General features: G+C 43.3%; 1 protein-coding gene and 1 long non-coding RNA gene across 5 annotated transcripts in view; one reads left to right on the top strand and one right to left on the bottom strand.

Moving 5' to 3' along the window:
* LOC136571695 (uncharacterized) overlaps positions 1–6470 on the bottom strand; it is a 44197-nt gene extending 37727 nt beyond the window's left edge. Inside the window, exons 1-2 of one of the 2 annotated variants that reach the window (XR_010785724.1) lie at positions 6196–6470; positions 4527–5006 (exon numbers count right to left, since the gene is read on the bottom strand). This is a non-coding gene — a long non-coding RNA (uncharacterized lncRNA). Of the gene's footprint in view, positions 1–4019; positions 5007–6195 lie in introns of those variants that run through there. The other variant, XR_010785723.1, reaches the window with a different exon arrangement.
* The window catches only part of LOC136571688 (alpha-2-macroglobulin-like), a 36693-nt gene continuing 19978 nt past the window's right edge, over positions 5666–22380 (top strand). For 2 of the 3 annotated variants that reach the window (XM_066572278.1, XM_066572277.1), the window contains exons 1-13: positions 5666–5852; positions 9848–10031; positions 10719–10875; positions 11432–11484; positions 12165–12185; positions 14941–15109; positions 17018–17102; positions 17808–17931; positions 18654–18768; positions 18895–19004; positions 19409–19570; positions 19836–20063; positions 21355–21418. In XM_066572278.1, coding sequence (XP_066428375.1) covers positions 5764–5852; positions 9848–10031; positions 10719–10875; positions 11432–11484; positions 12165–12185; positions 14941–15109; positions 17018–17102; positions 17808–17931; positions 18654–18768; positions 18895–19004; positions 19409–19570; positions 19836–20063; positions 21355–21418 — 1561 coding nt within the window. In that variant the 5' untranslated portion in view covers positions 5666–5763. The remainder of the gene's footprint in view (positions 5853–9847; positions 10032–10718; positions 10876–11431; positions 11485–12164; positions 12186–14940; positions 15110–17017; positions 17103–17807; positions 17932–18653; positions 18769–18894; positions 19005–19408; positions 19571–19835; positions 20064–21354; positions 21419–22380) is intronic. The other variant, XM_066572279.1, reaches the window with a different exon arrangement.

Here is a 22380-nt window from a genome sequence, read left to right as displayed (position 1 = left end):
TTTTGTGCCACACACCTGAAACTGAAGCAAGTATATTAATTGTGGGCTGAACAAGCCAGGGACACCCACCAGCCTGAATGTCATTTCTTCTTCTCTCATCTGATAATCCTGAGGTGCCAGGGATCAGGGGAGGGTTCCAGGCCTCAGAGGGTAGAATTACTGTAATTTTTTAGACATACAGACTAAGCAAACTGTGTCGTCCGAATGTGATAAAATCAGGCTGACTGGCCCAAGAGCGGCTATGAGGTATCATACTGCTGCCAACTCAAAGGCACACGCACTTACTGTGCTTGGTATTGCACATACCAGTTTTAAAAAGCTGAAACTGTTGTGCGGGATATTGGACTGGGTCAGCAACACTACAATAAATGGGAAAATCCCAGCTTCACTGTGGGTGTCTGCCACTGTCCTTGTACCTGCTCTGGATGTCCCATGGGTCCATGCATAGCTCTGCTAGAAATACATTAAAAGCTGTTCTGAAAGGCATTTTTTATTGATGAAAAAGAATTAACGAAGTATAATCACGTCATAGTGTCTTTGACTGAAGTGCTCTGTCAAGCTTATTTCCCTTTTGTGTTATGTAACTCTTGTAGAGTTTATTTGTGCCGTGGGAATTGATTTGCTGCTCGTGTGGAGTCCACACTCAAGGATCTGCAAAAGGCTGATGTTATGGCCTAGTTAAGAAGAAGAACTCTAATGACCATACCTGCTTCGAAAAGTGAACATAAATGCTTTTACAGTAGAAGATGAGTGTCATCCACAGTGCAGGCAGCAGGATGCAAAATCTAGAGGCAAGATGGGTCTCTCCAGAAAAATAAGCTTTAGTGTAGAAGCATTCTCTTGCTTAGGCCCCTCAAATGCTTAGCTAGGGTCAGACAAAGGAGTCCTCAGTTCTGGGAGTTTGGTTGCTCCATCTTTTGACTCAAATCCTTTGTGATCCCCACAGTGTCACAGGCAATAGTGCCAAGCTACTAGACAATGGCACAGCAAGACCCCACCTGTATGATTTAGATGTTCAGGTCTTCTTCTCAGCACGTGTGTCAAATATGGAGTGTGAGTAATGACCAACCAATTCACTGATCAGAGAAGACCAGAAATATGTCAGAAGACCCTTCAGCCAACAAATGACGATGTCAAATTGCTCTGAGGAATCAACTCAGCTTTGTTCTCTGATTATTTCTTTGTTCAGTTCATTTGTACCTGGTGGACAATTAGGGAGGTAGGGCTTTGTCTGCACTGGTGACCCTCACCATCTGATTCATCAGCCAGGTGACACAGAAGTGTGGTCACATCTCTGGCACCACTGGCTGTGAAACACCAAATGTCAGAGAAGGGCTTCCTGAGGAACATCACTCATACATTTGCATTTTTTTATTCAGAGCAACAATGAAAAGTTTCCTCAAGGATTTTCAAGTGGAAAAGCAACTCATTGTAAGCTAATCCTGTAGCTCACAGCAAGAGAAAGCTTCTTTCTGCTTGACCTAGTAAAGGGTCACCTTTTGAAGGTCAAGAAAATCCTAAAAGCAAGGTATTACATTGAATACAGGACCTAATAGCCTCTTTCAAGGGAATGTCTCACTCTTCCCCTTTCTGATACTCCTGCAGCTCTGCAGCTCAGCACACTCATCTCCTTTCTGGCACACCACTGCTCCTGCTAGGCAAACCAGGATCTCCCTTAAGAACATGACTTCAGCAGGACCCCATGTTGTCACACTGTGTGTATATAACCTGTCAGCTGGGAGATTTAAGTCCTGTTTGAGAGGGAAGAGAGACATATGAACAAGGCAGTCAAAGGTGAAGGGAATAAAAATCACCACTGGCTATGACAGGACTCTGTGCATGCTGCTAAAGTGCTAACCTCACACATTTTTTCAGCCTCCTACCCTTTGACTCACTGCCCATAGGGAGGCTAAGGCTGGGTTATTACTGGAAGCAATTGCATAACTGTGCCAGATGTTTTCTACTTCACTTCTCTAGATGTGATAAGTTTTAGGTCCCACCAGTTCCCCTTGCTGTCCTTGCTGTCAAGGCAAGGTGTGTCCCCAAGGAGTGTGCCAAGGTGAAGCACATCTGGGAAGTCCTGTGCACTGACTGTGGGATGCACAGCTGGCTCTCCCCTCAGAGCCCATGGCTGCTTAGGAGAGGTCTTGTCCTGTTCCCAGGACAGGCTCTGTAGCAGGACACTGTGTTGAAAAGTTCCCTGATAAATGGTGTGTTCTCCAGCTGTGTTACACTGCTCACACACCTTCCCCTGACTGAAATGTCAGCTCTGCCCTGCCTAACAAGTTGGAACAGAACAAAGCAGAGGTTCAGGGGAAAGGATTAAATGTGACAATATCTGATTTCCTTGCCTCATGCTCTACTTGGACTTCCTTATTTGGTTTTCCTATAGCATCCTCTATCTCAAAATCCTGGACAAACACACCAGCTGAGCCCCAGCTCCTGTCTGCACTGGGAAAAGGCTCATGCCTTGGTTACCAAACATCTGGCTTAGCTGTAGCACAGAGGGAGCCCAATGGCCTTGCATCATGTCACCCAGCAAGGCAGGAAGCAAGGTGAGCACAAAGCCCGTCCCCCTGGCCACCTCTGCTCACACAGAAGGCTCTGGGACAGAGGAGAGGAGTGAGAGCTCCTGCACACCTCTGCAGCAGGTGGGTGCTACACCAGTGGGTACAGCATGGGCTGTGCCACAGGGAGGTGGCATTGGCACAGCCTTGTGCCACCTTCTTCCAGCAGCCTGCCAGAGGGAGGCAGTGATTTGGAGTTTTACTGTTTTATAGCTAAGTGAACTTAAAATCTAAATGGGAGAAATCTCTGAAATGCCTACACAGTACGAGCATGGGGTTTTTTTCTACACTGGCACTTCTGCTGATGGCCTTGTGCTATGAAGTGTGGATGGTCTCTGGGGATGGATGTCTCATGGCACCTGTGGGTGCCTGTTCTGTTGTTACATAGTCCTTGGGAGAAACACTCTTTTTCCTTCCATGTACTCATTGTTTCTCTGTATGAATCTTGGCCTTATTACCTTTGCTCCTGCCACTGTGCACCTCTGAGGAAAGCCTGGCTCAAACACTGTTCAACCTGACTTGAACATAACCTCAGGGCCAGCAGAAGAACCTTCATGAGATGCCTGTACCTGAGGAGAGAGGTAGTCCAGACACTAACTTTACAGCCAAAGCTAAACAGAAAGTCTATATGCATTTAATATATCTTTTTATATGGTAAATTTTTATCTGAAGAGTCATATGACTCAAAAAAAAAGTATAATTGATTGACCTGAGTGCTGGTCAGAGACACGTTTGTAAATGTTTTGGCTTTTTCTACCCCCCTCCTTGGCAAAATTCTGAGTAGTACAAAAGCATAAATTAAAAAAGCTTGTCATTTGTTACTGCATCGGGGATTACCTTCAATTCTCTGTAATATCCAAAAATATCTGCTAACATGTGAGCAGTTTCCTGTTTACAGGTTTTTAAATTATTAGAGAGCATTCACTAGTTACCTTAGATGGATTTTATAATGGGATTTCAACAATTTATCCTACTGTGTGTGTGCTGTGTACTGTAAGTATCAAGCAGACACACTCTGGATTTCTCATGCCTGAGGGTAAACAACCTTGTTTATAGCCTTTTTTACAGTATACAGTATAAATTTCTTCTAAGGCAAGACCAAATTTATATACACTGTGGATGTTTGTTATAACACAGCTGAGAAAGACAGAAAACCTCTACATACCTTGTATATGGCTTACCCTACAGATGGCCACCTCACATCACACAAAATATGGTTCACAGGACCATTTATAAAATTCAGCCACCAATCTGGTTTGCAATTTAATCTACAAAGTGCATTAAAATGAAAATAATTCATTGATGGTTTTGCCATGCCTGAATTTAGTCATTTGTTCATATGACACCTCAGAAATATGAGTTATATTTGACAGCCCAGCTGTCCACATCTGGGAAAGGCAGTTCATCTGCTTGTCAGGCCCTTCTCTCAGGTTAAATTATTCAACAAGCAACTAAAGTGGATAATCTTTATTCATTCTGACATTTCCAGTTTCATTTGAAGTTTAGCTGATGAAGCTGTTTTACGGTATTTCATTTCATTGTGTATCTTCCTGTTCCTGCTTGGTACAACTTGTAAAATGTTCATATTGTCTGAAGTTTTTTTAATAGATGACCTTCCCTTCACTGTGGTTTGTGAAGCATTTTGTCTCCTATACAATGAGAAACCCCTTTTTATGTCTTTGGGTGTTGCTATCATTCCTATTGATTTATCTAAGTACTTTTTCCTGTCATACTTCTTTGTCATACAAAATAAATTGCTTTGGGTTTGTTTGCTTTTGTTTTTTCTCAGGCTGGGAAAAATAATACCATAATTTGGATTTCCTTTAAAATAACAATACTGATGTTTGTGGTTTTTTCTCTCCTGTAGTATTTTTTCTGCCTTTAGCTGAACAGCTAATACAATTTGTTAACTGGAGCTGTTCATATAAGTCTTGAGTTTTACAGTGGGTTTTTCCTCACCTGTCACCACACGAAGCTGCTGGCATTAAGGAGAGACATTCCTTTGCTAGAGCTGCTGGTTTCCAACAGGAATTCTTAGGTGAAAGTTCATGGACCACCATATATCATGAAAGGCATGATACCAGTGTCTTCAAGAAATGTTTCCACAGCTTTTTCTTTTCACATGCCTGTTCTTCAAAGGTTAAAGTTCACTTTATTGTTTGGCTTTGGCCTTGAGGGTTGAACATTGTGCTACATCCTTGAGGAGACTGAACAGGATCATATTAGAAAAACAAGTGTCTTTCTTGAGATTATTTACCTTTGGTGGCAGAGGTGCCAAAACTTCTTTCAGACTTCTGGAGCAGACAAGGATTCCCACATATACTGCTGTTGTGAAAGTACAGAGAGTATTTGCACCCAACCACAAACACCTTTTCTTCCTGCAATTGCAGTCAGCAGCAAGCCACTCTGCTTTTGGACAATTGGCAGTCACCTACAAAGCTAAAAAATAGAAACTGAAAAGAAATCAGAGGAAACTATACCAGAATTGGGTTAAAGTGATTAAAATTACACAGCTCAATACCTTACTTTATTTTCAAGGGAAAATGTGTTTTCTATACTGGTTATAAACTTGGAGGTGTAGGACACATCAAATTTTTGTGTCATCTTTGCCAGGCAAAGCAGTGAGGACTGTAAGGCTTGGAGGAAACTTTGCAGAATGAGGCATGCTGTGATTGGAATTCATCAATATTCATGATGGCCCATATTAACTTACTAATTTCACCTTCTGCATCAGTCATTCCAACTCAAAACAATATATTTTAAAGTGCTGATGAAGAGGAACTGTGAAGGAAATATTGTGGAAACTTAAATAAGATTGCTGTGATTGGATGCTGCCCACAGGGAATATTACCATGTGCTGAACAGAGTTCACATCCCCAACACTGCGGATTTCTGATGGGTTAAGGAAAACAGGGTATGAATCATTCAAAGATTTCTAATATAAGCATTACCCAAATAAATACCCTTCCCCCACTTGCAGAGTCTCTGGCCAAATACTGTCCCTCTGTTCCAGCTCCTCCTTGCTGCCTCTCCCTGTTTCCGGATGGGCCCTGGCCCCCAGCCCTTATCTCCTCCAGCCCCTGGGCTGTTTGCAGAGAGCAGCTATAAAGAGGCTGACAGAGCACGGAGTGGAGGGGAATTACAAGGTGCAGGAAAACAGCAGCACCGCTTGGCTCAGCACGACCTGCTCTGCACCATGGGGAAGGACAAGCTGCCCAGCAAACCAAACATCTTCCTCCTTCTTCTCTTCTTCCTTCCTGGAAACACTCCTCTCAACACGGAGCCGTAAGCTACACATGTGGAGGGGGGAGGGAGGTCTAGGTGCTCCCTTTTTCCTGCAGCTTTCTTCCCACTAATAACCAAGCCCTGAGTTCCTGCACAGCTCTGACAGTGTTCCGCACTCCCATCCTGTAATCCCCTGGCTGTCCAGCCCTGGGACCCCTCCCCACCACCATCTCTGCCAGGGGCCTCCTTCCACCCTCCCCAAATCTCTGGCCGCATGCCCACGGTCCTGCCCTGATAGTCCAAACCTGGATCCTCTCAACACCTTTGCCCAAGTATGTTTCTGCCTTGAAACTTCTCAGGGCCTGGGATGTTGTGGGCATGATGCCGGGATCCAGGTGCTTACCTTTCCCAGAGTGTCCTTGTTTCAATCACTGAGTTACTTCTCCCCATTCTCCTGTTGCTTTCCAAGCCAGTTTGTTCCCCTTTCTCCTGCCAGTTTGTTTCCCTTGGCAGCCTCAGATGTGCTTGTTCTCGGAGAGGATCTGTGACCTAGATTCCCTTCCTGCGGCTCGGGGGCTGGTGTCAGCGCCAGGGCTGCACAGCCTGGGAGCACGGCTGCAGCTTGGGCTCTGCTGGGAGAGGGGCAGCCTGGCATGGCACGGGCAGGCTGGAGCCTGGCATGCCCACCCCAGCCTTGCCTACCAGACAGGGCTGCTCTGAAGCCTCTTGTCTGGGAGGGAGCAGCCTCCCTCTTCATAACTTGGCTGGGTTCCTCTTGCAGTGCTGACAGAGGCACAGCTCTCACCAGCATGGGTCCAGCAGTGCTTGCTGCAGAGATTTCATGCCCACGAGCACTGCCGCAGCTCTGGCAGAAGGTGCAGCGCTACTGCTGCCACTTGCTGTGTGGTCAGAGGTAAAGTTGCCACTGGGTCAGCCTGGAGGACATTTGACTCACGCAGTACCATCAATCCTTCATTTGTCTGCCCTGTTTGGGTGCTTCTGGGGTGGATCAGCCGAGCAAGTCTGCTTTGGGGTCAGGCAGAGCTCTCTGGTTCCCCTACAGTAATCTGATGTAACTAAGTAATTAAGTAATCTTCATTCATTCTTGCCCAACATCAGGGGGAAAGGGAATGAAACCATACTGCTCAGACCTGTGGGCAACACAGAACCATAGACTGGCCTGGTCTGGAAGGGACCTTAAAGATCACTCAGTTCCAAACCCCCTGCCATGGACAGGGACACCTTTCTCTAGACCAGGTTGCTCAGATCTCTATTCAACCTGGCTTTAGGCATCTCAAGATGGGGTATCCACAGCTTGACTGTGCAATCTGTGCCAGTGCCTCACCAGCCTCACAGTGAAGAAATTTTCTCCCTAATATCTAATCTAAACCTGCTCTCTTTCCGTTTGAATCCATTACCCCTTGTCCTGTCCCTTGGCAACAGTCTCTCTCCATCTTTCTTGTTGGCTGCTTTTTGTCCCTTAACTGAGCCCCGTTCTGGGAGGGAAGAACAGAGAAAGGCTGAGAGGTGGGAGAGAGAGGTGTGTTGTTGGGGTCGCCAGAAGGAGGACAGGAGCCCAGTAGGGAGGCAGTTCTGAGCAGTGAACTTCTAGGTAGCATAGGTAGTTTTGCTGTGGGTGCAGGATAAATCAGATGCTGCATACAACACAGAAAGGAAGCAACCCTTGAACTGGAGAGAAAAAATTAAACTTCCAACCAAGACTTGCTCACTGTGCCCTATGCAAGTAGGGGTATCACTTATTTGGGCAGAAATAGCTGCTGCTATTTCTATTTCAGAGGTGACCATCTGGACAGGAGACACAATTAAGGCTCAGATTGCATATTACAAAGAAACATATTCATCAAATTAGTGTAGCACTGGAACAGATGACCCAGACAGATGGTAGAAACTTTATCTATGGTGTCCTTTGCAAAAGCCCTGTTCCAGGAGGGAAGGTGGGCTTAAGAATCCAGAGGTCCTTTGTAACCAAAATGTCAACAATTTTGGAAGAATGCAGCCAAAGGTATTATTCTCCTACTCTGGTTGTGCATGTAAGCTGTTTAACAGTGCAGTGGACATGCTTGGGAGTACTCTGCATTTGGTCATAAGTGTGAGGCCATAATGACACTTAAATTGGCAGGTATTGATTTGGGCTGATGAAGTTCACTGCTTTCTTTGGCTGGGTGCTTGTTCTAGGAAGCAGCTGAGAGTCAATACACAGACAGACATTATTCCACTTTCAGCTACAGTGTTACCTTCTCTGTAGAGACAAACTCACCATTTTTGCCTCAGCCTCCATCTCTAGGGTCTCCTATTCCTCCCTGGTGGATGCCTCTGTCAGAGTCACTGCCTCTCTCATCAGAACAGCTCATTGCATGCTGAGGTCTCTTTTGGCAGCCCAGATGCTTTTTGTCCTGGAATGTGTGTACATGGCTTTTGTGACCACAGTTGCTTGAAACACTCATGGTAATTTAATTCATCTGTCTCTTCTAAACAACACATCCCCAAACACCTAAAGAGAGGTCTATAAACAGCATGGTTTATATCTCTGTTTCAAAGGCAGGGAAGCCAGCCTAAGGGGTAGTTCTGCAAGTTGGCCAAAATTTCAGCAGAACAGTGAACAGGAAGAGAAATGAGGCCAAATTCCCCACGAACTAGGTCAGGCTGTCCTTTCTGTGGACTGGATGTTATTGTCACATTGCCAGTGCCACTGACAGCGGACAGGGGGGATGGCATTAGGGGAAGCAGCATGGGCTGAAGCCATGGTAAGAAGGTTGTGGAAGAAAGGAAACGCTGGAGAAAGCAGAGAGTCACAAGTTGTAACTCACTCTCTGGGAGGCTGGAGTTCCCTCCTTTCACAGCTTCTGCAGCAGCACTGGCTGAGCAGAGTTGCCAGCAGGATCCTCACTACATTTCACCACAGTGCTGCCTCATGGTGAAGGAAATGCAGGAGCTGCTGGGATCCCACTGCCTCCACAATAGCTTTAGGACTCCCCAGAAAGCTCAGAGCCCAGGCAAAAATGTAGCTTTGGATGGATGCATTTGTATTTGTCCTCTATTCCTTTCTGAACCCTTCCCGACAGTCTGTTACTAATTACTGACTGAGAATTTTCCAAGGCTGACCAACAGTGGTCAAGTCTGAGTGGTAGGAGCTCACTTATTATATTCCCTTTATGAACAGTTCATTTGCTATTTTTTGCTACTCAGTTCTATCATACAAAAAAATCTTTTCCACAAACATCTAAGTTAATTTTTAGAATTTTTTTATCCTGCACAATTATGAGACAATTGCACTTCCGAGATCATTTAGGTATGTACTGAAGAACAGGAGTCTCCACACAAACTCTGGAGGTTTTCACTGGTTCCTACCCCTTCTGCACCATCTTTCAACCAATTAATCCAGGACAGAATTATTAATTTGATTTATTAGTAAAATTATCCCTTTTATTGAATGGCAGCTTAGTTTAAGGGTCCTCTGTGAGGGACCTTTCTCAAAGCTCTTTGAAGATGCAAGTACACTTGAGGTACAATAAAACACTACACCCCAAAATTCTTTGTGTGCTCATCTTAATAAGGTCCCAAACTGCAAGCACTCACATCTTTGCTCAGCATATGAAGGATTTGGAAACCTGGATAGGCAAAGACTGGAGGAGTCAGACAAGTGGGTGGGTTTTTTCCTCAACTGTTTTTAGCTAATGCCTTTGAGTCTCAAAAGGAGATTGTGGGATATACAAAATTCAATTAACAGCCTGAAACCTTTCAAACCATCCTTACTCCCTGCTGTGAAGCCAAACAAAACATCCTTTGTAAAGCACTCTCCATTAGCATAGAAATTGTTCCTTCTACTGCAAGCATTTTCCTGCTTTCAGGCTAATTAGTTAGACCATTTAATATGTATAAACCCAAAATAAAATGAATGCTCATGTTATATGCACTGCAATTCGCAGGGATGGCAATGGATTAGGCATGCTGATTTGTTAATTTCCCTTCACTTAATACTGTTCCCTTAAAACTGTTTCACATTTCTGATCTTTCTTGCTTCCCTCCCTTCACAGGCAGTACATGGTGCTGGTGCCCTTTCTGATCCACACAAATTCTCATGAGAAAATCTGTGTTCAGCTGACCTACCTGAATGAGTCTGTGACCCTGAGTGCCACACTCGAGTACCTAGGGGACAACAGGAGCTTGATTGATGATGTGGTGTCAGAGAAAGACGTGTTCACCTGCATCCCTTTCTCTGTGAGTATCTCATCCTTGTGGGATGGTCTCTTGTGTTTATTGATGTGGGACAGTAGATCCAAGCAGTCCAGAAATAAGAAATAAGACACACTGCAATCAGAGACCCCTAAGCTAAGTCGAACAAAAGAATTAACTCAATGTGGATGACTGACTGTGGTAGTCTTACAAGGACTAATTTTCCCCCATTATCAAATTCTGTGTCCCACATGATACTTCTCTGCATGCGTTAGAGAAGTATTTTGGAACTTTGACTGACAGAATGTGCCCCATGTTTGTTTGATATGAGTAAGCCTGAGATGAAAAATACCAGAGTGGACTGAAAACTGTAGAAACCGGGGAATTGTTAAAGATAGTGAGGTCCATGAAATCATATGGCTACTTCTGGAGCTTATTCCCAGTTTTTTACTGCAGAAGGTTGGTTGGTGAGTAATGTAAGCAACAGGTTCCATACCCTAATTAATGAATCTGGGTTATTTTCTTTTTGATAAATCGTATGATGGAATAAGATCAAGTATTTCTCTAAGAAAAGTATATAAATGAAGGAAGGCAGTAGTTTTTTTCTTCCTCCCTGCACTGAGTCATTTTTGTCCCTTTAGGGAACTTTCTGACCCAGATAGCACTTCTTCCTTCAGTGCTCAGTGCAATGGGGTGGATCAGTAAAGCAGTTATCCTCTTCATTCTCCTTAGCTCCCAAAATCCAATAGCACATCAGTGGCATTTCTCACTGTGACGGTGACAGGGGACACACTGCAGTTCAAGAGTCGCAAGTCAGTGCTGGTCAAGAATTCTGAGAGCTTGGTCTTCGTCCAGACAGACAAACCCATCTACAAGCCCGGACAGACAGGTACCAGGAATTGGGCTGGTATTGACTCTGACAGCAAAACATCTTAAGGGCTCCATTCTCCAGAGGTGCCATACTTGTAGTGAAGTTTTCAGATTTCTTCATGGGGGGATCTAAAGTACTCAGTAAATCTTATTTCTGTCAGCTGAGGTCTAGTTCATGGCACTTTCATCATTCCAATCTCCATTCTCCAGGCACAGTATCTCAGCCAGGTGTAGGCACAGGCTCTGATTCATTCTACTCAAGTAGAGGCACAAAACAAGGATGACTGCAAAGCATAGTCTCCCTTGGCTGCACCAGAATCAACAAAGCAGGACAGGCACTCCCAAGAGATAACTCAATTCAGCCAAGACCTGATTATTCTTCTAAATTTATCTGCCCCTCACTATCTGCAAGAGAAAGACCCTGAAGTAATTGTTTCTATTACTTAGAGATCTCAATTCAGAGCCTGTTGATCCATGGAAAGAATCCGAGTAATAAATTATTAAAACATTGTCATTTCCTGTGATGACTACAAATTTACCTGTGGAATTTCCTTTTCTTCTGCTGCACTCTTCAGTTCAGTTTCGGATCGTCTCTCTGGACAAAGACTTCTACCCGCTGAATGAGAAGGTAGAGCCTTAATTCCTTGTTGTTAGACAGGAGATTTAATTAAATTAACACCATTGCTGTCATCATCCAGAACCACTGAAGACAGCCTTTAAACCATATGATACTCTCTCACACCATGCTTTACCTGTTCCATAATCTGTTCTAGGACACATTCCGTCTAAAAAAAAATACCCCTTTTCAGAAGCATATAGATGTTTAAAACCAGATTTGCAAATCAATGTATGTGGCTAAGCTTGTGGGCAGGGATCTCATTACTGAAAAAATGTGTCAGACAAGCTTCCATGGGTAGTGACAGATGTGAAGTCGTTTCTGGCAATGGATGCAGTCCCACACTTAGAGAGCAGCATGACAAGAACTTGGTTTTATGGAACTGGTCAGGGGTGCAAGCCCACCTTTTGTTTTATTTGACAATCAGTTGCTTATGCAGACAAGTTCTTTGAAAACTTGTGCTTCATCACATCTTCATACAGTGGTAAGACAAAAGGTCAGGGTCCTAAAATATTACAGATAAAATTCCCTTAGCCATCAAGATCCAAGGAAAAAGAGCAAGTACAGAAAGGGAACAACCCAAAGGACTTCTTAGAAGTTCTTTGTTCTTCTGCCCCTCAGTCCAAATCTGCAAAACAATTCTGTGTGATTAATATTTCTAACATTGATTTTCTTTTGATCTTTCCCCACAGTTTCCCTTTGTCTACGTTCAGGTGAGTGGATAACTACATTATTATTATTTGTGGAAGAATGTGCAGGCACAGAGTAACCAGTCCCCAGCAGTGGTGTTTTCAGGCTGAAGGGCAAGGGAAAAATCACAGGCCTGTGACCTTTTCCCTTTGGTTAAAGAAAGGTTGAGTAGCTGGGCATCAAAATAAGCTCCAATAATGATTCTATGAGCTGTAGGAGAAAACTAATTAACCATTACAAGCCATGCTGTGAACAGAACTACACTTGGCAGAGTAGTCTTCCCAGTCAGAACTGGGTCTCTGCCTGCCAAGTGTGGTTGAAATTAGAGACCAGTGTTAAATAAGCTATCAAAACCAAAGAAACAAAATTAAATAAATAGACATCCCTTGTCCTCCCAAGCATGTTCTTTTTGTCTGGCTTTTTTTTTTAATGGTTGAACTTCAGCGGCAGGCAAAAGTTAATAGGAAGGATGTTTCAATGATTCAAGCACTCACTTTTTTCAGATGAGACCCCAAAATTTATAATTATTATTTGGGATATCTTCTTTTGAAAAAACTTATGATGAGTGCTCATGGACAGACCCTGAAATTAGTGTGCACAAAATTTATTTTGGTTTACGCAATTAATGAGTCCTGTGTAGTCAGTCCTTTTACTGTTCCTGCTGTGTGGGGTTGCTGTGTCCATTCTGCACCATCTCTGTCTAGAGCTGGAGAGTCATCACAACAGAGGTAGGCCAAAACCAGGCTGTGCCCCTTTTCCTGAACCCTCTTTTCAGAGTGCTGTCATTCTCTCTTCCCATCAACAAACTTCCAAAAAAGAGCTGCAGAGCTGGTGGGCCACTGATTATCTGTGAATATTGGAAAAAAGAAGAGTAAGACAGTGGGAGGTGTGGATTAGCAGGCCAAGGGGAGCATCTCAGAGCTACCTTTTGTTAGGGATGTCCCATGGGGTTCCTTCCCTTTCAGTGAGATGATAGTTTACTGAGTACAGAAATCTAATGAAAGGAGCAAAAACAAATACATCTTCCAGAAATATGTCCTTGTCTAACAAGCTGAATAATTTAATAACCTTTGTGTGCATGTGTCAATACCATGAAAGCCTTCACTTTTAAATCCCTAGGAAGGCCATCCATGTTCTCAGCTCTAGTCTGTAAAGCATGCTGTTTGTCTGTGCTGCTTAAACCAGCTTATGTAGGCCTTGTCCTTCATCTTCACCATCCCCTCTCCCTTCCTCAGTTCTCCTTCTCAGACCAGTACTGCCCTTTGTTTGGATTTCACAGCTGTCTACAAGACACTCTTGTAGAGGAGGGAACTCCTGGGGCAGAAAATTCACCAGATTACTCTAGAGTACTTTCTTCAGCCAGATCAGATCTGTCAGTGCAGTTTACTACATGATTGCATGAAATTTGGACTGGACCAAAGGAAAGAGTGGCAGGAGTGAAGAAAGGTGACAGCCTAAGCATCAGCGCTTCTAAGGAAATAAATGTCCGTAAATCCAAACCCTGGATGTCACTAATTTATCTTAGTGAAACACAAAGGCAGAAGTCAGTATGAGTCTGCTACTTCTGAACTATTATCCTGACCTATTGCTTATGTAATTAAAAAAAAAAATAGAACACCTTTCTGAGGAAGAAAACAAACTGGTTTGCAGGCCTTCCCTATAGATACATCACAGGAATGGCAACAAGTTCACCAGCCCAGCTTGAAATGTTAACATTCACTGTAAACATTTTCTTGAATTCCTCTTCTGAGGAAGCCCAGTGGCATCCCTCACAATAAGTGGTGAACTTTTCAGAAGGGTTGAAATGTGATGATGAAGAGGATTTGGTCAGAGCCATGGGATGCATTTTACTGACTGTGCCACCCTCCCAGGTGGCTTCTTGGGAACATGGCCCCCTCTTCTGCCCCCTGACTGATGACCTCCAGCTGGGAGAATGCCATTTGCATCTCCATTTTTCCTAAGCCCTGAGATAATATCTCAGTGAAGTAAATGCACATAGTCACATACCTGAGTCACACACCTATCTAGAGTAAATAAACTTTTAGTGACAGCCAAGGTACAAGGATGCACTAAACTAGGCAGAACAACTGTGCTGTTTCAGTGAGTTCTACAAGAAATTTGGAGCTGAGGGGGTTAATTATGGATGGTCAGTTAATAATGAGCAATACACAAATGTAGTAGTGGTGAGACTTCAGCTCCAGCATTAGGAGCATGGAGACACAAGGGAGGGCTGCCAGCTGGATGCCTCTGTGTGGGAGTATACTTTCCTCTGTTCCTGTCACCATTACCCCCCCCACCCCGACCACAGGCTTAGGACTCTTGTACATTTCTCAGTCCCATTGGTAAGTCAGGTGTCTGATTCCTCAGCAGATTGTTTATTGGTACTTCAGCAGTCTTCATTCCAGCCAGAAGAAAACCAAAACTTTTGCATGCTGTATGGCCAGTCAAGAAAGCTGAAAGTTCCTCCTTTTCTCCATGCTCTATACTTCTGATACCAGTTCTGTTCCCTTCTGTTACCCTGCCAGTCTGCCTTGCCTAGCTTCCTGTCCCCATCCTTTGCAGGTACAGCTGAGGGGGAGACAACATAAAAGTGTTTAAAAGCTTTCTTGCATGCAAGTTATGCAGAATTGGCAGGTAAGTACTTTCAGAACCTCGCAGACTGTTGAATAATTACAGATAGGTATTTCCCAGCTGTGATGTGCATACACTGGGCACTGCACTGCTCTGTCCCTGGCACTCCCCTGTACTGTCTCATGACACTGTTACCCTCACCTGCAGGATCCCCAGAGGAACCGTGTGTACCAGTGGCAAGGGGTGGAACTAGAAACAGGCTTTACACAGCTCTCCTTCCCCCTCACCTCGGATCCCATCCAAGGCTTCTACAAAATAGTTGTGCAGAAGAGCATCTCATCCCATGTGGAGCACTCCTTCAGTGTGGAGGAATTTGGTAAGGGAAAGGAATTTGACAGTAATGCCTTTTACTGTGACCGCTCAATTTGGAATTTTCTGGGAACAGCATGGAGAAGGGAGGGACAGAATATAACAGGCAATGCAATTCATAGGGGCTGGGCCAAAAAGCACTAAGTATGAGAAATGATTGCTGACTTTACGGCATCTCTGTGACCTGCCCAAGCTTGTATTTGCTCAAACTGCTCTGGGGAGCACAGGACATGCCAGAATTCCTGTGTATGGCTTGTGGCACCGATTTCAGCTGGCTTTGTCTCAGTTGATTCCAGTCCAGCAGCTTGTTGCAAGTAGCACTAGATATGAATGTAAGATATGACAATATTTTGGTGACTCCATTTTGCTTCCCTCATCATCTGCATAAGGTCTCTTTCTCCATTCGTAGTCCTCTCTATTTTTGCTCTTCCTTGTTTCTGTGAAAGCTTAGAAAACATGTTTGGTAGAAAACTTGTGATTGAAGAACCTATGAATGTTACAAAAAGACTGCTAGGAGAGACTGAGTAAGGAGAAATGTGCTGCTGCAGGGAGTCTTTTAACCCTCAGCTCTCTAACAAAGCTTCTTGGGTGATCGTAGGTGTGTATTCTGACCATAGGTGTAGATGTGTATTCTGACTGTAGTGCACATTTGAGGAGGCTGATTGGCCAGTGCTTCACACTCCCAGGCTCTCCACTAACTCTGCATGAAGACCAGATGTTTATTCCAGAAACAGCAGATCCATTGATCAAGACCTGCTGTTTCTGGAATATGCAGCCCATAGATTGCCATTGAAGTCCATGAGAGATGGCTTATTTGGCTTTGAGTCAAGAATGGTGAATAATTTGACCACAAACCAGGCTATAGGCTTCAATCTGCCATGGTGATAGATGTCCTGTTCCTTGTCCCCCAAAGACCATTCTGAATGCCCCACAAAATCAAAACTGTTAAGTCCCATTATTAGCCTCCTCCTAAACTGATTTTTCTTTCCTTTGTTCTTTAGTCTTTTTCTTATGAATCTCTCCTATTGCTATTTCTCTTAAAGTCTTTTGAGGAAATGCACCCTGGAGTTGAAACATTGAGCCTTGCCTCCTATCTTAGAGGCAAATTTGTGTCTAAACTGTATAACTCAGGGTTATTTTCCATTTCCTGGATGTGCACCCACTCTGCTGTTATTTCCTCGCACTGTGAAAAAACCCTTCAGCTGCACCAGCTGGAAGCAGGACATTACATGCTTCAGTCCAGTCCTGGGCATGAGGAGTTGGAGGTGTAGGGCTGCAGGATGCAATATGGGAAGAGAGTTGTAACTTAATATGTAAAAAAAAAAAGTAAAATATATATATATATTTTACTCGTGCTCCTTTATATTGGGCTTTAGTGCTGCCTTTTCCACTTGAAAATATAGATCTGAGAGTCTGTGGCTAGATTCACTTGAACTCTGTGGGTATGCAGGACAATATCCCACAGTGCATCTTGGTGAGCCTAGGAGAACTCTGCATCTCCAGAACAGTAAGAATGAGCCAAGAGAATCAATGATTTGGGGCATTTCAATGTGGTGAATTACAAAGGTGGTGAATGTGCTGCTCCAAGTCCCACTTGCAAATTATGCATTGTGAAGACACCACACAGGAGCAGTGTGTCCTTGTGAATGGACTCAGGTGAGGGATCTGCTCAGCTGTCTGGAGCCACACAAGCCCATGCTGCCAATAAGGCAAGGTAAGGACTACAAACTTCCTTAATTGCCTTTGAACCCAAACAGTGGTGAAGGCTGAGAAAACCTATGGAAGGGGTAGAGATAAATACTGGAGACCACAGGGAGGTTCATATGAAGATGATCCTGGCTCTATGCTTGCATTGCTGTGTAGTACACAGCTCCTATTCACTCTTCTCATACCAGACTTTCTCTCTTCCATCTAGTGCTGCCCAGGTTCGAGGTCCTGGTGAAGGTCCCAAAGATGATCACTATTAAGGACAACGAGCTTCCAGTGTCTGTCTGTGGTCTGTGAGTCACAGAGCTCCAGTAAATCTCTCTTGCTTATTCTTCACTCTGCCTCTTTGCTGAGGACCAAAAGAAGTGCTCAGGGAGGGTTTTTAAACTTTTCCAAGGCATGTAGTGAACACTTATTTCATTCTGTCAGTCCTGAACCTGCTGCTTGGCCTGAACAGTCAAAGTGAAGGGTCTTCCTTGTGTTCCTTAAAAGATTATGTCAAACAAATCTGCATTTTTCTCTTCTCAGTTTATTTCACATTTTCTCTTTCTGTCTTTACATTTCTTCAGTTAGAGCTTGTCTGCCAATGCTGAACCATCAAATACTCCATGTCAGATCAGACATCATTTTAATTGGTGATGCTAACCCAGTGTTCTCATTTTTAACTCATAAGTCACTCCTTCTGAGCACCTGGTTGTCTTTCCATTTCTTCATTGAACCCTGAGCAGTTTATAATACACAAATGCTCCTGGCTGAAATAATTTTCTAAAGTCAACCTTTTTCTGCAGAGACGTCCCACCTAGAACAGGATGAATGTAACTTCCATGGATGATGGAAGAATGTCACTATGGAAGTGATGGAAATCATTAAAATGTCAGATTAGTCAGCCTTTCAGAAGTATTAGGAAAACATCCACAGAGGTCTTTAAGGAGATGTGTCTGTGTGACTATGCCTGATTGTCTCCCTATCTGATTCATTGTTTAATGCACTGTGATTAGGTACACCTATGGGAAGCCTGTTCCTGGTTTGGTGAATGTCCAAGTATGCCGGAAATTTTCCCAGTCTGCTTCAAGTTGTTACGGAAAAGAAACAGAATCTGTGTGTGAAGAATTCACCAGGCGGGTGAGTCCCAAGATCAAAATGTAGTGGTTTTCTGAAGGTTAAAGGGCCATCTTGTCTCAAGAAAGATCAAATATGTTGGGAGAGAGTAGGGCATTAGAGATGGCATTCTCTCTAGGGAAAAGCAAAGAATCTCAGAGGAAGGCATTCTTAACAGAGGGATCATTAAACTAGAAACAGAACTGATGATGAAAACCTGACCCCATTGAAACCAGTGACAAACCTCCAGCTGCCAGCCATGAGGTCTTTGCTATTGTTCCACAAACTGAGAAAAGAATCTTTGAAGGAATTTTCTAACTGAGAGGGACTGACTGTGAGCAAGGAGCAAAGATGAGGAGAAAACAAGAAGGCTGTATAGAGAACAAGGAACAAAGATGAGGTGGTGTTGTATATGGGTCAAGTACAGGAGAAAGAGCAACAAGATGAAGAGAGAAGACAATGAAAGAAACAGGAAGAAAAACAGAACTAAGGCAGGAGGCAATTAACAAGGAAACCAGTGTGGCCCTTAGAAAACTGTGTGTCAGATATCTCACAGAACACAGAAAATATGTGGATGAAACACTAGGAAACAGGCTGAACACAAGTTCTTGGAGACAACCCTTGAAGAAATTCTGGAATTTCAAGAACAGAAGTCAAGCATGTTGGGTTTGGGGTATCTATTCTCATTCCTCAATGGACAAACTTTGTTCACAGAATTTCAATTTTCTCTCCAATCCCTCGCTTAGGCAGATGCTCGTGGGTGTGTTTCTGGTGTGGTGAGGACCAAGGTGTTTCAGCTCCTACGCAAGGGATATGAGATGAGCATTGAGGTACAAGGCAAAATCACGGAAGATGGCACAGGTATGTAGGACATGAAGAAGTCAAAGTGATGGCAGGCATAACAGGAGCAACTGGCAAACACAAGGAAGGTGGAGTAACATGACTAGAAATTCATTAATAATCCCTCTTTACTGTGCTCTGTCACAGGAATTGAGATGACTGGAACAAGCTCCTGTGGTATCACATACACCATGAGCAAAATCCACTTTGACCTATTGGACCATGTGTACAAACCAGGGATCCCACTCTTTGGGACGGTAGGGAACTTCTGAGACCCTGGGCTATGAGTGGCACAGCAAACACACAAGTGCACAATCCCATCAGTTGGAGTCGTGGGGTGTGTGGGTTACATGGTTCAAGAGGCAGGTGATACATGGTGGAGGTCCCAAATGAAGCTGGCTGGGGGAGTTAAACTACTGAGGAACTAAGGATCCTAACAGATAATTTCCATGGGCTGACTGGGTTGTTTTGCTGAGAATTTTCTTAGTTGTACCCTCAGACAACTCAGGGCATGCCTCGCACATTTCGACATTCTTTTCCTTTGTTCTTGTATCAAGAAATATCCTGCCTGGCAAGGACGAAAAGAGGCAAGAGGATGTCTTACTTGTCAATTGCTTTTTGTTGCTAGTCTAAAACCTGAAGTTTGTTATTGCTTTGTTAGGTGAAGCTGGTCGATGGCACTGATGCTCCACTTGCCAATGAAACCATCACAATTACTGTGGGTGGAAACAAATACAAAGGGAATTACACTACAGATGAGCAGGGACAATCCTGGTTTTCCATAGACACTACCAGCTTCACAGAACTCTCCCTGGAAATCCGAGTGAGTGGCAGAGACAGGGGTAAGCCTCTGTCTTTCTCTTCAACAGGGGAAATGTCTGTCCATGGATTATCAGTCTTTTCTGACAATTGGAAAGTAAGGCAAGTTTCTTGGTGGGTCACCTCACTTCTCTGTGTCTTCTCTGCATGTTATCCACAATCTCCTAAGCATGCAAAATACAGAACATTTCCAGAGTTTTTCTGTGGACTTTTATGTGGCTTTATACCTGTATTTGTTTGGCTATGAACCTTTTATTCTTCCTTCCCAGGCAGAGCATAAACCTGAACTGAACTGCTATGACAGTGACTGGATGACACCGTCCTACAAGCAAACCACGCGCAGAGTAACTCGCTCTTACTCCCTCAGTAAGAGCTTCCTCAAAATTGAGCCAAAGCCTGAGGCACTAAGCTGTGGCTCCTCAGCAGAGGTCCAGGTGCACTATATCTTCACACCAGAGGCCATAGGGGAGCAGAAGAAAATTGTCATTTATTATTTGGTAAGACACATTTGGGGTTGCTTTGATCTACGGCCACAGAAAGTAGTGTGTAACCTCTTGCTGTGTTCTGTGATGAGCCAACCAGAGCACTGCTAGATGGCCAGTAATGATGGAGAGCACTGGAAACCTTCAACAGTGCAATCCAAATACACTTCACTAATCTTTCTCTTTTCTCTCTCTTCTGTGTGCGGAATTTTGGGAGACCACAGTAATTGGAACAGACTGTAACATGCTGGCATTAAGAACTATGAATTTGTTCATTTTGGGGATCAGAGAAGAGAGACTAATTGAACTGTGACAAAACAATGACATGTCAGTCTCTTTTGGGAAAACAGGAAGATTCAAATTAATATCCAAATAGAATGTCTTTCTCCCTAAATTTGTTTTTCTCGTTATCCCATTTAATGACACTAGCAGAGAAGACAAGAGTAGCTTTGGAGAACAATAAAAATATCAGTAAACCAGACACTTCAGTTCTGGTGGACTGCATAGAACTTCAGGGGACTTAGGCTGATATTAAAAAAAAAAAACACCTGTGCTAGAGATGTCTAGGTGCTTATTTCCAAGACTTCTAACAATTAATGGAAGGACAATATACTCATTTACCCGGTTGCCTGGGAAAATTGATTTTAAGTATGTGCATACAGCGGGTAAACAAACACTGAGAAACTTTCATTTTAACAGATGTGGATCCCACATCTTGAAATTGAAATATGGTGTTATGGAATAAATATTCCATATCAAAAGTAACTGAATAAAAAGCATTTTTGACTGTGCAAAAGGAATCTTTTTCTAGAAATGAGGGAATTACAGGAGGTATTTAAGCTATTGCCTACTGTCTGACTTCAGGTACCTTGCTCAAGCTTGTATTCTTTGCAGCCTGTGGTCTTCTGTCCCAACTTAGTGCAGTTATAAAACTAATCCTGGTGAAATTTTTCTTCATACTGTTTCACAATGCGACTGAGAGAGGAATGAGGAGACTTTTTGACGTCCAGTCTGTTCCAAATTGTTAGAAATGTGCAGATGACTCCCAGAATTATGTGTGGTTAGAGGCAAAATGCACTTGAACCTGATCTATATATGTAATATGTACAAAAGCAAAGAGACGTATGATCAATGTGGTGCTCCTAGGAGCAAATATTCCTGTCTCCAACGACCCAGTAAATTCCAGCCTGGAACTTGTTGAGCATCTTCTTGGTGTTGCTCACACTCTTACAATTAACCCAGTGAACATTCCTTCTCCTTTCAACATTGGAAAGAACAATTCCAGGAAGATTTCTCTGTTACACAGGTGATGGCCAAGGGACAAATCGAATTAGCTGACACCCACGATCTGACTGTGAATCCTGGAGATGGTGAGCAGATCTATGCCTTTTTAGCATTTCTGATGGTAATTTGGGGCAGAGGGGATGTAGGTAAATTACTTCAATTCAAACTGAATTTAACATTTTGTTCAAACTTTGCAAATAATGTTTGAATTTTCAAAATTAATCCTTTTTATATGAAGTGGCTTTGATTAATTTTGCTTTCTCTGAGTTCCAACAGGTGGTAATTTTTTAATGAGAAAATGTTAGAAAATTCAACCAAAAATAAGTATAATATTTTGGCTACTTCCTAAAACCAGCACTTTCTGATGGCCACTCTACCCTATTCTGAATGTGGATGCTTACCAGTGTTGTGAGACTCACATATACAACAAGCAGGAAGAGCATGCCTCCATTTCTTTGTCTCATTTCCTCTATTTTTTTTGTATTATTCCTGCCTTGTAAGCATGCAAACACATGCATATCTATATTCTAATCAACACATTTAAATTTTATTCACATATATGTCCAAGGATTACACATTTCAGTACCAAAGACAAGCTGTGATGCAACTTTAAATGTCTATTGAAAATGAGAAGAGGGAAACATTTTGTAAGTCTGTGAGAAGGAGCGGCACTGCAGTGGATATAAACAGATTATGGCAGTAAAAGATCTCATGCGCTGTACGAAGTTCTGTATCCTCACTAGGAGCAGTGACTGAACTCCCACCCAGGCTGGTACCAAGGGATGTTCTGTCACCTTGTCTAGATTGTGACATAAAGCTCAGGCCCTGATAGAGTTTTCCAGAACAGAGGGGCATTTTCTACTGTGTCTGGAGCAATAGTTTGGTGTTCCAGATAAGTGCTTGCTTAGCTATAACCTTCTGAAGTTATTCTTTCAGTCACTCTGCAAGCTTGACTGCTGTCACCCTTTTTGCAACATTCATGTTACTTTTTTTTGCCTCAACTATTTTTTAGTAGATCTTGGAGACTGAGGGGAAAAAAATGGTTGGG

The sequence above is a fragment of the Molothrus aeneus genome, chromosome 2 (genome assembly GCF_037042795.1).
Source record: "Molothrus aeneus isolate 106 chromosome 2, BPBGC_Maene_1.0, whole genome shotgun sequence".
Taxonomy (NCBI): domain Eukaryota; kingdom Metazoa; phylum Chordata; class Aves; order Passeriformes; family Icteridae; genus Molothrus; species Molothrus aeneus.
This window is presented reverse-complemented; position numbering and strand designations above follow the sequence as displayed.